The sequence below is a fragment of the Phyllopteryx taeniolatus genome, chromosome 1, assembly GCF_024500385.1.
Source record: "Phyllopteryx taeniolatus isolate TA_2022b chromosome 1, UOR_Ptae_1.2, whole genome shotgun sequence".
Taxonomy (NCBI): Eukaryota; Metazoa; Chordata; class Actinopteri; order Syngnathiformes; family Syngnathidae; genus Phyllopteryx; species Phyllopteryx taeniolatus.
In genome coordinates, this window is record NC_084502.1 from 31,751,886 (window position 1) to 31,768,594 (window position 16,709).

The following is a 16,709-nucleotide window of genomic DNA, read 5'->3' on the forward strand; positions in this document are numbered from 1 at the left end:
AGTACCCATGCAGGCACTGGAAGAAAATGCAAACTCCACACAGGCGAGACCGGATTTGAACCCGGACCCTCAGAACTGTGAGGCAGCTGTGCTAACCATTTGTCCGCTGTCCCGCCGCATGGATTTCAATTTAAAAAAATAAATAAATAGAGTAAAATTGGTGCCAGTGCTTGACCGGTAGTGTATGTGATATACTCCCTCCTCTTTTGTCCATGTTTAACTATGTTCTTGGGAACTATTTGACTTATTTGTTACACGCACTCTGCTCCCGATCATGCAATTTCATATTAAGTCATATTTATTTTAATAATACACTGGTAACATTGTTTGTTATTTAAAATATGTATTACAAATAAAGGCCCCCCATGCCAATTGACACCCTCTATTTGTATACAATAAATAGATTAAAAACATTTACTAATTTAATAAAATATATTACAATATTTAAAACGCATGCTAAAAGTTGGACGCAGATCAAACTTTATTATTATTCTTGTATGTTTATAAGGTGCAGACACAGTGAGGATGTGCTTCTGCTTCATCCACTTCATTTCCACTGGCCCTTCTCATAGTCCCACTTGGAGGAGAAACCTTCCACTGGGTTCACCTTCATGTCCAACATCCTCTGGACTTGCTTGGCCTGCCACTCGCTGTCGAACGTCCGGGGTTGCGGGGGGTACACTGGAGACACATTCAAATATCAATCATTAATTTATCTCTATAGCACTTCTAATACTTAAAAAAGTAAATTATTTCGCTCACAAAACTGGTCATAGTAGACAACGCGTCCCTCCCATTTGCCTGTGAGTCTCTGACCCCACTCAATTTAGACTAGTGTCTATAATGAACCCAACATGCATGTTTTTTCTTTAAATGTGGGAGGATGCTGGATGACGCAGAGAAAGCCAACACAAGAATGGGGAGAAGAAGAAGAAGAATGCAAACTCCACACAGGAAGGCCGCAGACCAGACTCCAATCCTGTGAGGCAGAGATGTAGACGCTAACCACTCACACCGCACCATCGGTACCAAAATATATAAAATGTGAACAAATTACAAAAAAAAAAGACCAACTGGAGTAACCTAAAAAATTTGATAAATACTACATAGGTTATATAAGGATAAAACATAACTAGGTTAAGTATTGGATATAAAACAAGGGAGTCAGAATCAGCGCAAAGCTAGACAAAAAATATAATAAAGAAATGAGAATTGGTTCTTTTTCCTGTTTGTGTAACCTTTTAAACTCGTTGCTGCTCACTCACGTAACGTCAGAAAATCCACGTGAACTTAAAAGCCTCACCGAAAACCGTGTGACATCACTCTCTGCTCTTATTGGCTGCAACAATGTAACCAGCAAGAACGGACTCGTGTCTTGAGCGAAACTGCAGTGCTTTTGGACACAACACGGAGCAAAACCGCTCGTCCTTTAATAACAATATGGACAGTTAGATGGCCGCAGTACACCAGAGAACTGTAGGGGACGTGGGGAGTAAATGATGTTCCTCACACTTAAAAGCAGACACCACGAAACGTTCCGCTGAGTTGTGGAATACTGCTTCACACGTGACCAAACAAAACCTCGGCGGAACTGAACATTTAAACAGCTCTTAGCATATGTAATGTCCACCATGTTACTGCGTCCAAAGGCGGGAAATTGAGGACAAGACAGACAAGCAGCCTGAGGAGGAAAAAAACCAAACAGCGTGACAATGACGAGGGACACTAAACTAACCATAGACGGACTGCCACCAGACCACCAGACCGGTGAGGCCCAAAAAGATGAAGACGCCCCCCATGACCGTCTTCCACTCCGCTGTGGGCTGCTTCATCTCTGGGTAAGTCTGACGGAACATCAGGCGGTACACTGCGGCACGTTTGAACAAGTTCAAGAAGGTTTTAGTGACTCGGAGGGCCCTTTACTGGACACACTGTCCTGTTTGGAGCTTACGGGCTATCTTCTCCTCTTGGGTCAGTTGGTTCCAGGGCCCTTTCTCCTTCTGCTTGAGGCTCTTGTCAGCGGCGCTCAGCTCATCCTTGTAGGCCCTGTCGGGCAGCGGGGTGTCCACACGGTCACAGTACATGGGCTTGGACATGTCCGCCACCTGGCTCACATCAGCTGGGAGACACGAGCCACGGGTTACTTAACAGCAGAAATAGCTTATCACATTAAAAAGGCAGTCATCCGTCATTATCAGCGGCACGTAGGACAGTGAAAGCCTGTGGAAGTCAATACAAGTAAGACCACAAGTTATCGGGTTATGGGGGGGGGGGGGGGGGGGGGGGGGGGGGGGGGGGGGGCGGAATCAGCAAATCAAGCCACCACTAAATTTCAAGCAAGTTGAGTGAAGTCTTTCACAATTCAAGTCATACAAGCTTGCTCCAGTCGCAACATATATTGGAGTGGTAATGAAATGTTTTATCATTTTTCATTCCCCCCCCATAAATTCTAACATTTCTCAACAAACTTTGTCATCACAAAGTACACAGCAATCTTGTAACCCCTACGGCTCTTAAGAGAACACAATTGAGCAAAAGCCAAGACGGATTTCTGTTGGTCAAATATAATTAGATGTGTACCTAATGGGCTAAAGGAGAATGAAAGAGATTCATAATTAAGGGAATAATACATGACATAAAAATGTTGCCATCGTTCAAAAAAAAAAAAAAAAAAAAGTAATGTGAGCAAAATCTGCATTCCTCCTGCGTCCTCTACTTTAAATAAAATCACTCAGTCGGGTTAGTTTATTTATTTAGGATCACAGACAATTGACAATTGTCATTAGATTAAAGGTTACTTATGTTTCATATGCTGTGGTCTCAATTTTAAAAACAGTTTTATCACAGAGCCGACACAGCAGATGACTTCAATAAACACGTTCAGTAGTATGTACATTATATTCACATGCAGCTATTCACAATTTGTACTGTACTTAGTAATAGTGGAATGCACTTTTGTCAGTATTTTTATTGCTTTGATCGTAATGCAAGGTGATACCAGACCTGTAACGCACCTGGCATCGTCTTGCACTGGCTCTTTATTTTATTTAAACTTTATTTAACCAGGTGAAAGAGCAGTAAAACAGAACATCTCTTTTGCAGTGGTGACTTGGCCAAGAAAGCAGCAAGTTAAATTCCAAGCCTATCACATTCAACTTCAGTTCACCTCTCCTCTCAAAAAGATGAACAAATAAATCAGTTGAGTTGTACAAATTCTAGGTCACATTAATGATTGAAAAAGTATTAAAATAGTTTATCTTGGTCAAAATTTCTATTACAACACAAAAACCTGGCATTTGAACAGGCAGTGTGTATATTTGTTATATCAACTGCAGCCTTGTTCCTGTTTATTGTAATCTACCTGGTGAGCCTACACTATTGTGCTGTTTAACAATTAGAAACAATATAGTGAAAGACCATTTCTTGGAACTGAATTTGCCTTAATTTGTTATTTTACAAAAAAATTATTTCATAAAGATTTTATTTATTATATCTGAATTTTCACATTCATATTTTGTTTAGTTATTTTTATTTTATTTGCCGTTCATGCTCTGATTAAAAAAAAAACTGAAGTTACTCACAGTTACTAAGTACTGAGTACTTGAGTAGTTTTTTTCACTGAATACGTTCTTTCTTTTACTCAAGTAATTATTTGGAGGACTGCTTTTTACTTTTACTTGAGTCATATTATTGTAAAGTAACAGTACTCTTACCTGAGTACAATATTTGGCTACTTTACCCACCTCTGATGTTAAAGCACTTTATAATAACTTGTTTTGCAATATATTACAATATTAGATGTCATATTATTCATATTTAACGATATTTGGCACAAACAAACAAAAGATGAATCTAATATTAGCTAATAACTTCTATCGCACTCTTAAAGCTATAATCCACAATTTTCTTTTTTTTTAATTTTTTTATTTTTTTTAAAAGTAATTTTCACCCAAGCCACTACTACAGGAGATAACACAATAATGATTAAGCCATTCTACAGCCAAAGTCAACTGAGGAATGACTGCACGGAAATGACACTTCCTTCAAAACATAGTACAAATGTTGTAGAATCACATGTAAGGGGCATAACATGCATTTGTCATGTTTACTACGTCATATTGAAGCAGCGGCTCTGTTCTTTTGTTGTAATACAGAATTTGAGGTTGGGGGTGTGGGGGGCGGGGGGAGGCAAAAGTTACATACTATAGATTTAAATACTTGTTACTTTTGGTGATACTTTACTTTTAATAGTAGGCCTACTGGAGTCACTGATGGTGTAGCGGTACACTCACCTGACTTTGGTTTGGGCAGCGTGGATTCAGTTCCCACTCAGTGACGTGTGAATGTGAGTGCGAATGGTTGTCTTTGTCTATATATACCCTGCGACTGACTGGCGACCAGTTCAGGGTGCAGTCCGCCTTTCGCCCGAAGTCAGCTGGGATAGGCTCCAGTGTCCCGGGACCCGAACCAGGATAAGCGGTGTTGAAAATGGATGGATGGATGGATAGTAGGCCTACTGTAGGATACATATTACGAATGGATGTGAGCCTTATAATATGCAAGTACACGTCACGCATGGAGACGTTTGGCCGTCTGAACATTTTGCAATCAACAATTGAATGATTAACACTTACTACCCTATGTCAAGAGACTTGTAGACTTACATAAAATCTTTTATGTAGACTGAAATTAAAAGTTGCCAATCAAACACATCCCCTCTGGTCAGGCCAGTGGACGGATTTGGGACACATTTGTCCGTAACTTCGTATTTAAGGCAAATTCTGGTTGCCGCTTTTGTACAGAAGCTTTGCTGCATAGCTTTGCTGGGCATCAGCTGGCCCAAACTTTCATACTGCAATCCGGCGCAACAACGTTAGACCCATCAGCCACACGCAGAAAAACACGTCGGTGTTTACAAATTACTACCTTCCTATTAGCTATTGTTCTACTTTTTTAACTCAGTGGTACACTGTTTTTATTGTACCTACCTAATGTGGTTTTAGCTTCCAACACTGCCAGTTGTGATCTGGACCTTTCTTTGTATCATCTTGAGAAGTTTACCACCCTGCTCTCTTCAGTGTCAAACCTACATGGAGACTCGCTGACCTGTTGGACCGCTACTGGACTCTTCCACCTTGCTGCTGTTAGCTGTCAAGCCGGCCGGTTATCAGCTGCTGATCAATGCTAGTTACTCCCCAGCTAACATGGCGCCTAAGAAGGGGCAGGGAAGGCATGACAGCGTCTCGGTGAGAAAAGGTTTGTTTTTCATGGAAAAGTTTTAGGTATGTTCAACAGATTTGTAAAAGGCGATTTGTGAATCGGCAAGAGTTCACAGTACACTGGCTCGTATTTTCCATTGGGCATTGTGCACAGACTTCTTATGATTTGGCCTTTGCAGCTTTATTCAGACAAGTTACAAAGGTGGTCCTGAGGAGCAGGAGCAGGTGACCCGTTTCATTCTTAACACTCCTCCCCACCTCTTACAAGTAGACGCAAACATGATACTGTACCGTGACCGTGACTCGCCATGGTGGCGCTGCTGGGGGTCACGAGTGCCGCCACACGCCTTCCTAAGAACCGCGTTGCTGCTGCTGCCGCCCCCGCTCTCAGGCCGAGCATCTGTAAACATGTAGTGCATATAAAGCTGCAATTAACAAAAAAAAAAAATAAATCAACCATGAGACCTCGAAATTCATCACCACGAAAATATAATTTTCCGTCTGTATTTTTTACTTTTATTGTAATCTAGTGATGCTGTGTGATTGTGTCATTTGTTTTCTTAATCTTCTGTTATCTTTTTAATATATAAATACTATGTATTATCTTTTTAAATATTGTTGAAAGAATAATGTAACGTAATATCGTTATTTGCAGTGTTGGGAAAGTTCTTTTTCTAACTAAGTTCACCGTTCTTAAAATGAACTAGTTCATAGTTCCCCCCCCCCCCCCCCCCACCCCCTCAAAATATTGCTGATGGGCTATTCCCCTCAAAATACTGGCATTTCATTTTCCCATTGTTTCCACCCATTCAGTCAACACTAGTAGCCAGCTGCAGCTTTTCACCCTACAATCTAAAAAAAACATTGCTTCAATTGTCTTTTTTTTAAATTAAGACTTAAAGCAAAAACAGGACTTTTGTCCTTGATATGCAAACAAAAACGTACAACACAGTATGGCAGGAATGATAGTGAAAGGACATTGAGAACTTTACTTTCCTTGCATCTCTGGCTGACTATACTGATAAAATATTTTTTCTAATCTATTATATTACAAAACAAAATTCTATATTATGATAACATGATCGCACAGTGTTTCAACTAAAGCATTCTCATATAAATAATAATCTTCCTGGTAATAAATTTTTACAATGAGGCACTGCATTACAAAACAACCAAAGAACACATTCACTCCCATTTGCGCAGTGTCCCTGAACGCGCCTCGAGCACACATGCCTGCCAAATGTAAACATGATTGGCGGTTGCCAAATACGGCGTTCATCCTTGACATATGAAGGCTGGTATGTAGTGTGTTCAGGCCTTGACAAAACCTGGCACTCTTGAATGAACATAAAGTTTTTGTTCCAAAACTGTTCTTTGACTACAGAATGAGCATGTTCTCAATAACGTTCATCAGGCTGAAATGAACTAAGTTCAGTTCATGTTCGCCCAAAATAGGAAGCAGTTCATGAGCTTTCATTCTTTGAACTTGTTCAGGTACAACGCTGGTTATTTTAAAAATTATTTTGTAAGTTTATTTTTGTTTTTAATATGATTCTTCCATTCTGTCTTCATGCCAAATGGGTGCCCAGAAAGGTGCCTATAAATGCATTTTAATTTTTCTTCAATGATTTTGCATGATTGTGTCTTGCTTGATTTAATTTTTATAAATAGTTTTGTTTTAATTTTAATTATATAATCACGGGCGGGGCACGGTGGCCGACTGGTTAGAGCGTCAGCCTCACAGTTCTGAGGACCCGGCCCCGCCTGTGTGGAGTTTGCATGTTCTCCCCGTGCCTCCGTGGGTTTTCTCCGGGCACTCCGGTTTCCTCCCACATCCCAAAAACATGCATGAATTGGAGACTCTAAATTGCCCGTAGGTGTGAATGTGAGTGCGAATGGTTGTTTGTTTGTATGTGCCCTGCGATTGGCTGGCAACCAGTTCAGGGTGTACCCCGCCTCCTGCCCGATGATAGCTGGGATAGGCTCCAGCACACCCGCGACCCTAGTGAGGAGAAGCGGCTCAGAAAATGGATGGATGGATGGATGGATATATAATCACGTGTTTTGAGTGGCCAAAAAGGTACTTATTAATGTATTTTACAGTCAACCCCTGCGAAAATCCGTGAGTAATTGACGTCCGCCCCAACAGGTTTGTAACTGCTCAAGGTGCCACATGATGGCAGCCGAGCACTTATTTTTTTTTTTTTTGGAAAGACAAAGCTATGACCTGACAATGAAGCTCCTGCGCTCAGCTCAACAAAGAAGTTGGGACCAAGATATGCCACCAGATGGCGCCAGAGAAATTTATATATTTTTAAATATACAGTGTGGCGGCACGGTGGAAGCTGGTTAGCATGTCTGCCCCACACATCTGACGACCGGGGTTCTAATCCGGCCCCGCCTGTGTGGAGTTTGCATGTTCTCCCCGTGCCTTGGTTGGTTTTCTGCGGGTTCTCCGGTTTCCTCCCACATCCCAGAAACATGCATGGTAGGTTAATTGAAGACTCTAAATTGACCTTACATGTGGATGTGAGTGTGAATGATTGTTTGTCTATATGTGCCCTGTGATAGGCTGGCGACCACTTCAGAGTGTACCCCGCCTCTCGTTTGAAGTCAGCTGAGATAGGTGCCAGCAAACCCGTGACCCTATAGTGAGGAGAAGCGGTACAGAAAATGAATGGATGGATAGACATGGCTTAAGCCTGAGCACAAAAACAGCAAAGAGCAATTTATTTATTTATTTATTTTTTAGCAAATAACGGAGGAAAGGTTTCCCCCCCCCCAAAAAAAATGTACTGAAAAGGTGAATTCGTGACTGCTGAACCCCCCCCCCCCCCCCATTCCTTTTATATACAGCTTATCCTCATTCGAGTCATGTGTGAGCTGGACCCTATCCCCAGTTGACTTTGGCTGAGAGGCGGGCTACACCCTGGGGTGGTTGCCAGCCAATTGCAGGGCACATATAGGTAAACATCCGCACTCTCGCAGTCACACCTATGGTCATTTGGAGTCCTCAAAGGACCTAACATGCATGTTTTTGGAATGTGGGAGGAAGCCGCATTACCCGCAACATGCAGACTCCATAAAGGAAGAACTTGCTAAGTACTAGTCTACCATGCTTTGTATTTTATTTTGTAAAAGGACATTAAATGTGTCATCTCCCAAGTGAATGGCAGCTGTGGACATGAAGTTGTTAAAAATGAGCAGGTCATGTTTACTTTGCTTTTGCTGGATGTTGTTTTATTTTTAACTGACCACCTGCATTAAGCTTGCTTTTGCGTCCCAATTCAGTGTTGGAAACAAGAAGGCAGCAAATGATTCTTAACAAGAGTAGTTGGTTTCACTTGTTGCTGGCACCGGACACTGAACATGAAAATGGCGGAAACTGGCAGCTTGTCAAATTTGGAGTACAAGCTGACCTTCTAAAAGTTATTGTGCTAAAAGACAACAACTGCATGCCTGCAAAGGAGGACAACTTTGAGTTCCATTAATGGGAAGACACATTGGTACAAATTACTGAAATTTCCACACCGGTTTGACATTGGCAGTGAGTAATGACTGTTTTTCTTATGGGATCACTGATGCAGATTAATTCCCTGGATTGTTTACCATCGCGACTGCACGTACGCCACACTCTCCTCTGAAGAGCTCCAGTGTGGTGGAGTTGAGGAAAAGAGGGTGTTTAATTTCCTTCCATTTTGTTGCCAAGTATTCCACCTGGGAAGAGATTGTAATCGTTATACTCACCATGGTAGTGGTGCAAATCATGCGTGGAAAACGCTTCTTCTGCTGCTGCTGTGTCGCGTGTGCTTGGCTATCAGGGACACATGACAGAGAAGCAACTGGTGGGCAGGTCTCAAACACAGCTTGGATGGGGCAAAGTTACAAAGGAAGTTAAAGAAATATAAATATATTCATTGTAATAAGAGTTATGCCTGTGGAAAATGTGGAATGATGTTTAGTTCATGCAGCAGATTGCAAAAATGCAGCAACTTTTATTTTTCTCTCTTTTTTTTATTGCACTGCTCGCTTTGTGCAGAAGGGAGGTTATATAAGGACACGAGGAGTTCACTGCCTGCTTTTTTTTTAACGATGACTATTATTATGGTATTTATATTACATGTGCAGTCAATGTTTATGGAAAAAAATACAACTGTTGACTGTCACACAGTGGCTCAAGATGTTATTTTATTTTATTTTCACAGAGGTCTGGCCTAGAGCCCAGAGACGAAATGCCTGAAGGGAGTGGGTGTGGGGGGGAGAGTGGCGAGTTGGCCAACAGCAGCACAGCCAGCGCAAAAAGGGGAGGAGAAAGAAAAGGGTCAGACAAGAATGGGTGCTTTTATATTAAAACAATTTATAGTGTGAGCTGAAAATCAGGCAGCTAGGTCCAGAGTTTTAGACATAATTACAGTATACTATACACCACCATAATAGAAATGAAATAATACATTAACGTTATTGGAGTATAGACTTTCATCTTTCACAAAAATATGATGTTTAATATTTAAGGAAATGCATCCTCTTAATATCGAATGCCGCCATTTTCTGGGGCTCAAATGTAAATCCATCAAAAATGTTGAGTGTTCAGTCAACTTATTTCTCCCTTTTAATAAAAGCAATTGGCATTGTATTTCATGCCATTGGAAAGTTTGTTGAGGATCGGGCATTTCTGGAGTGAGCAACACAGCTAAACATTACGGCAGCGCACCAAAAAATAAAATGAAAAGAAATTCCTGCAATATTCTCCTGTTGGTATTCCCTCTTATTTTTGCTGCCAGGTTTTTGCTAGCCACGGTCATGGGGTTCACTTTTGTTTTTAGTAAGAGAAAGGCGTAAAGGTGAGTTTTACTGACTTGAGATCAGTCCACTGACTTGGCCAATGAACGGTATTCCATTAATTCGCCTTCAACATGTCTTTGTTGCTTTCACTTTATATTTAACATCATTTTATACATCTGTCCTATCACTTTTGTAGCATTAGACCGAATGTGGGCAGAGAGTTTAATCTTATACATGTCACTATTTATCTTTTACCACATCATCGATCAACACCAGGGAGCCTGTTCTACTATCAGTTATCCAAGCCATACCTTTCCATACCACTACCTTCACCACGTATGACACATGTTGTGGTATGCATTGGATCATAAGCTGCTCCAGGATAGGATCCAGATTGCCAGATAATACAGAGAAGAAGAAAGTGTAGTAGGAGATAAAAAAAATAGAAGCTAGGCTAACTCATAGCTCATTTGGTAACTCACTACATTGTGGTCACTTTTGTGTGGTGAATGACAAGCAACACAAAATGTTTCTCCTGTTTGTACCCGGTAACATTGTCAGCTTCAGGTAGCTTCCTAATTGGCTATCATTCCGTTTCCAAAACACAGTCACAGAGTCCGTCGTCCGGCCCAACTTGATGTTGAGCGCACATAATAATTTAAGATCCTAACATTTATGATTATCTACTCGACCATTTTCCAGGCAGATCAGGGAGGAGTAACTCATTTGAACAGACCCCACACAAACAGGATAATCTTTCAGCTACATATGAAAATCAGGCCTTTGCTGACTTAGATCAGTATAGGGGAACATGCTTAAGTGTGGCCGAATTATGGGTTTGTGTGCTGTGGGCTTCAGACCTTTGGATGTTGTTGAGCTCACTGGTAGTTTCTTTCTCTTTAAAACCTACTAAACTGTTTTGGTCTCTTGCAGATTTAGATTGCTTTTCATTCACTTGAGATCTCCTTGGCCTTCATATTAGTAGCTTCTGTCAAACACTGTTGCTACCAATCGCTAGCTCAATACCGGATACCACCTCTACACTTTTATCTCGTTCATTGGTCTTGAAGTAACATAAGAATGGTTGGATGGATGGTGGTGCAGTCCATTCTTATGTTACTTCAAGTTAGTTAACCTCTTGGGAGTCAACTCCCGAATTGTTTTTGAGCACCTAAATCTACAATCCTATACGAATCCTAAATAATTTTTTAAGCCCATTGAATGCAATGTTCTTCCATGGTCAAGTCAGCGGCTTCACGTCAAGTCAATAGCGCACGTGTTTCACTTACTGAAGTCATAAAGGAAACAGCAGGTCAGTAAAGGACTGGCAAAACATCTCCAGGGAAGAAAGTAACAATTTGGGGACGTCTGCAGACTTCAAGCATTCAGTGACTTTTGTACAATTCAGGTTATATTTACAATTACGTCTATTGTCCAAATACCTTCAGCCAATGAAAATGTAGGTGTTCCCCTTAAATTGACTGTGAATCCTGATTGAGATAGATAGATGAATGATGTAGTCTTTTTCTTTTCAAAATGATAGGATGTGTGTACTGTATTAAAGTAACCAACCATCCTTTTCCCTTAAATTGTAAGAAATTGTAGTAGCAGAAACTGTACTTATTTAGTAGATGCTATTAATATACGTCATTCAATATAGTTCTTTAACCCTGAGGCTGCCCTCGCATTCCATGTGAATCCACTAACTGGCAGTATTACACAGTTTTGAGATCCTGTGGCGGTGGGGATGAAGCCACCTTAATGATGACAAACGGGAACAGCTTGGGCTGGGAAAATTCCACTCAAAGCCTAGAATATTCTTTTAATTTAATATATTTCACTAAACATCCCTTTATGCAGTCTTCATAAAGCGTAATACTAGTCCACATTTAACTAATTTATTATTTACTTAATCATCTTCCTGTAACATTTTAAAAAGACAAAGGCAGCATAAAAACATTATAACAAAGGCCAGAATATTACTTTAATTTAGTATGTTATTCAATTTTGAAATGGAATGTAACTATTTTGGCTTCCTCCCACATTCCCAAAAACATGCACGTTAGGTTAATGGAAAACTCTAAATTGCCCCAAAAGTATGAATGTGAGTGTAAATGGTTGTTTGTCAATATGTGGGATTGACCAGTGACCGGTTCAGGGTGTACCCCGCCTCTCGCCCAAAATCAGCGGCGATTGGCTACAGATCACCCCTGGTCCTGTTGAAGAAAGGCAGTGTAAACGATGGATGGATGTAATTTTCATCTACTGTAACTTAGACACTGTATAATGATAATAATATATCCAGATTTGAATAGTATGCATTTAAGCTATTTATTTAAATTAGCTACTACAATATAAGATGAAGAAGTGAAATAAACTGTGCTATTAGTAGATTGAGTTGTCAGCCTTTTATGAATTAAATCCAATTAAAATGGGTTCATCACCAACATTTAGCCAAAGAATGTATTTTTTTTTCTTGTGTAACCCAGCTGTTTGCTGAAAAACTCACCTGTTTTTTTTTTTGGTGCTCTTTCTGAAACCCAAACAAATGCCAAGAGATGCCGACAAAGCCCTGTCTAAAGAGGAATTGGTGCCAAGGAAGTATGTTGACGTGATACATCTCGAATGACATACAAGCTTTGTGTGTCAGGGCGGAGCTAAATTAAGCCTGGTGGTTAGTGGAAATTACAGAGAATCTTCTTTGCATGTCCACGTGTACTTCCGGTGCGCTTTTTTCAAAGTCAATCTTTTTAAGGGCAACCTTGTATGATGGGTTTCAAATTGTAGCAAACTACAACCCCAATTCCAATGAAGTTAGGACGTTGTGTTAAACATAAATAAAAACAGAATACAATGATTTGCAAATCTTGTTCAACCTATATTGAATTGAATACACAACAAATACAAAATATTTAATGTTCAAACTGATAAACTTTATTGTTTTTAGCAAATAATCATTAACTTAGAATTTTATGGCTGCAACACGTTCCAAAAAAGCTGAGACAGGTGGCAAAAAACACTGAGAAAGTTGAAGAATGCTCATTAAACACCTGTTTGGAACATCCCACAGGTGAACAGGCTAATTGGGAACAGGTGGGTGCCATGATTGGGTATAAAAGGAGCTTCCCTGAATTGATCAGTCATTCACAAGCAAAGATGGGGCGAGGTTGACCTCTTTGTGAACAACTGCATGAGAAAATAGTCGAACAGTTTAAGGACAATGTTCCTCAATGTACAATTGCAAGGAATTTAGGGATTACATCATCTACCATCCATGATATCATCAAAAGGTTCAGAGAATCTGGAGAAATCACTGCATGTAAGCGGCAAGGCCGAAAACCAACATTGAATGCCCGTGACCTTCGATCCCTCAGGCGGCACTGCATCAAAAACCGACATCAATGTGGAAAGGATTTCACCACATGGGCTCAGGAATACTTCAGAAACCCAATGCTAGTAAATACAGTTTGGTGCTACATCCGTAAGTGCAACTTGAAATTCTACTATGCAAAGCAAAAGCCATTTATCAACAACACCCAGAAACGCCGCCGGCTTCTCTGGACCCGAGCTCATCTAAGATGGACTGATGCAAAGTGGAAAAGTGTTCTGTGATCCAACGAGTCCACATTTCAAATTGTTTTTGGAAATTGTGGACGTCGTGCCAAAAGAGGAAAAGAACCATCCAGACTGTTGGTATGGGGCTGTGTTAGTGCCAATGGCATGGGTAACTTACACATCTGTGAAGGCACCATTAATGCTGAAAGGTACATACAGGTTTTGGAGAAACATATGCTGCCATCCAAGCAACGTCTTTTTCATGGACGCCCCTGCTTATTTCAGCAAGACAATGCCAAACCACATTCTGCACGTGTTTCAACAGTGTAGCTTCGTAGTAAAAGAGTGCAGGTACTAGACTGGCCTGCCTGCTGTCCAGACCTGTCTCCCATTGAAAATGTGTGGCGCATTATGAATCGTAAAATATGACAACGGAGACCCCGGACTGTTGAACAGCTGAAGCTGTACATCAAGCAAGAATGGCAAAGAATTCCACCTACAAAGCTTCAACAATTAGTGTCCTCAGTTCCCAAACGTTTATTGAATGTTGTTAAAAGAAAAGGTGATGTAACACAGTGGTAAACATGACCCTGTCCCAGCTTTTTTGGAATGTGTTGCAACCATAAAATTCTAAGTTAATGATTATTTGCATAAAACAATAAAGTTTATCAGTTTGAACATTAAATATCATGTCTTTGTAGTGTATTCAATTAAATATAGGTTCAACATGATTTAAAAATAATTGTATTCTGTTTTTCATCCATCCATTTTCAACACCACTTATCCTGGTTAGGGTCGCGGGGCGCTGGAGCCTATCCCAGCAGACTTCGGGCGAAAGGTGGACTACACCCTGAACTGGTCGCCAGTCAGTCGCAGGGCACATATAGACACGGAGAACCATTCGCACCCACATTCACACCGTCACTGAGTGGGAACTGAACCCACGCTGCCCGCACCAAAGTCAGGCGAGTGTACCACTACACCATCAGTGACTGTATTCTGTTTTTATTTATGTTTAACACAACGTCCCAACTTCATTGGAATTGGGGTTGTATTATGGGGTTATTTGTGGCATATTTAACTCAATGACACAGGTTTTCTTACCATTCGTTACAGGGCCAAGTCCCTATCCCCCATGAAGGAAAGAAAGGAATGTTAATGGATTGTTGTATCAATGTCATTCATCTACAAGACAGCTGCTGCCATAAGTAAAAAATACAGTACATGACAGGTTTTCTGATAGGAGCAGTTGAAGTGGTGTTTTCTTGCTTTAATGGCTTAGATGGGGCATGTCCGACCTCTTTTAAAGAGCACTTGTCTGTCAACCTCCTTAACTGGACCAATGCTGCTCAACCAGTTCACCTCCAGTTTTGGAGGAATCATTAAACAAACAAACAAAAAAACATGGCTGGAATATGTCATATTTTACCATAAATAAAGGCTGAGCCTGACACTAATGAATGCGTTTTACTTGTCACAGAAGATGCATGTCAGGCAGCGTAGATGGCAGCTGTTCGGACACGCGTCCGTTGCTCATTTATGCAAATTATCTGAGAAGCGTGATGCTGCAAATAATCCCAAATTTGCTCCTTCTCACTCTCTTTCTGTGACACCGCCTGCAGCTCTTCAGCCGACATTAACCCCCTCATTTGTCCCCCTTCCATCCTATTAGAATTGGAGATGTTGCTCCATCTCTCTTGGGGAAACGTTGGCCAGACGTCCTTTCGCTTCTGTCCTTTGTTCATATCAGTCTTTTTTGTGACAAGGGAGACGCAGAGATTGTCATACCAGAAAATCTATTTTCTGTAGTGCTTGACCTCTTTAGGGTCACAGCTGAGCTAGAACCTATCCTGCTGTACTCCGCTGACCTGCCCTCATTTGAAATGATTTAATTTGAATTTGGTTTGTACTGGTACTGTACTTGGTATTGTAACTTCACAGCGGCAGCACGGTGAAGAGTGGTTAGCACATCTGCCTCACAGTTTCGAGGTTCGACTCTCAGCTCCGGCTTCCTCCCACTTTGCCAAAACATGCATCTTTCGGACGTCTATCGGCGTGAATGTGAGTGTAAATGGTTGTTTGTCTAAATGCACTCTGTGATTAGCTGCCGACGAGTCCAGAGTGTGCGCCACTTCTCGCCCAAAGTCTGCTCTGGGCTTAGGACAAGCGGTGTAGAACATACATGGATGGATGCAACTTCACAGTTTAATACAGTGGAACATCGATAAAACGGACCCCGATATAACGACTATCGGATAAAACGGCCCACCGGGACTGATCCATGTGTCCAAAAATAGTTTCCACTTAAACTGCCGTTGTCAAGGTCTGGTAGTTCCAGAATTGCCCGCTGTTGTTTAATGGCGCTGTGGCGCAATGCAGGCAAAGAATGGGACTGACATATTTCCAGGTCACAGTTATACGATATGACTAGATCCAATTCCAAAGACATGCCTCACGTGCCTATGTGGCGGCCATGCTGAATGTGGGGCATTGACGTAGCGACCATGTGATGATGGTTCTCTCTATTGTCTATTGTGCGTTGAGCGCTGGCAGAGAGAGCGAGAAAGCGGCATGGCTGCGGCATTAACTCTGAGGAGTCTTTTAAGTGTGGAACATGCTATTTTGTCAGGATGATTTTTTATTTTTTTTGCCCAGTAATTCAAAACGCATCCTTTCTGTCGTGCGCTGCTTCAACTAACAACATGGCTGCGAACAGGGAGGCGCTGACTAGTTTGGTCACCAAATTTAGCGACTTTTCCAACCCCTCTAGCGACTATTGCAACAAGAGAGTTTAATTTCCGCTAAGAAACAGAACATGTGAGGAAACGTTTTCACATTGTTTTGTGTATGACAAGAAAGGCCCCATAGAAGGCAATCTTGGAGTTATCCATGCCGAACATGGCCAGAGACATGGTGCCCATTTTAATGTTGCATGAGCAGTCATATATGGGCATGTTGAAAACATTTGCCCCGAGGTACGTGCTGCCAAGCTGCAGAATATTTTTGGGAGGTCGCCTTATCTCACCTGTGCAACTCTACATGAGGAAAGACTGTGCGAGAGCTGTAGGGGATTTAGCTTGACACACATACTGTATATATGCATCAGCCGAGACATGCAGTTTGAAAGTTCATTTATGATGTTCAATTGTTGAA

At 41.2% G+C, this 16,709-nt stretch overlaps 2 protein-coding genes across 4 annotated transcripts in view; one reads left to right on the forward strand and one right to left on the reverse strand.

Moving 5' to 3' along the window:
* Positions 1-463: 463 nt before the first annotated feature.
* Positions 464-9,129, reverse strand: LOC133485499 (cytochrome c oxidase subunit 4 isoform 2, mitochondrial). 3 transcript variants are annotated; one of them, XM_061789278.1, is made up of 5 exons: positions 8,967-9,129; positions 5,511-5,619; positions 1,952-2,119; positions 1,736-1,867; positions 464-681 (listed from the first exon to the last, which is right to left on the reverse strand). In XM_061789278.1, exons 1-5 carry the CDS (start codon positions 8,985-8,987, stop codon positions 548-550), a joined length of 564 nt encoding a protein of 187 aa, XP_061645262.1. In that variant the 5' UTR covers positions 8,988-9,129; the 3' UTR covers positions 464-547. The 3 variants fall into 3 exon arrangements, with proteins under 3 accessions (XP_061645262.1, XP_061645272.1, XP_061645283.1); XM_061789288.1 differs by lacking the exon at positions 8,967-9,129 and adding an exon at positions 7,741-7,761; XM_061789299.1 differs by lacking the exons at positions 5,511-5,619; positions 8,967-9,129 and adding an exon at positions 4,380-5,040.
* The window catches only part of wu:fa11c10 (protein FAM110A), a 53,973-nt gene continuing 42,299 nt past the window's right edge, over positions 5,036-16,709 (forward strand). The window contains exon 1 of the mRNA XM_061789187.1: positions 5,036-5,246. Within this exon, the coding sequence (XP_061645171.1) occupies positions 5,182-5,246 (65 nt within the window). The 5' untranslated portion in view covers positions 5,036-5,181. The remainder of the gene's footprint in view (positions 5,247-16,709) is intronic.

What these genes read in the sequence shown, in the direction of transcription:
- LOC133485499 (XM_061789278.1), bottom strand. Translation starts at nt 8,987, where the DNA reads ATGATTTGCACCACTACCATG. An exon ending in TGATTTGCACCACTACCATG is followed by an intron (nt 5,620 to 8,966) that starts GTGAGTATAACG and finishes ACATGTTTACAG; the next exon opens with ATGCTCGGCCTGAGAGCGGG. An exon ending in CTGGTGGCAGTCCGTCTATG is followed by an intron (nt 682 to 1,735) that starts GTTAGTTTAGTG and finishes ATGTGTCTCCAG; the next exon opens with TGTACCCCCCGCAACCCCGG.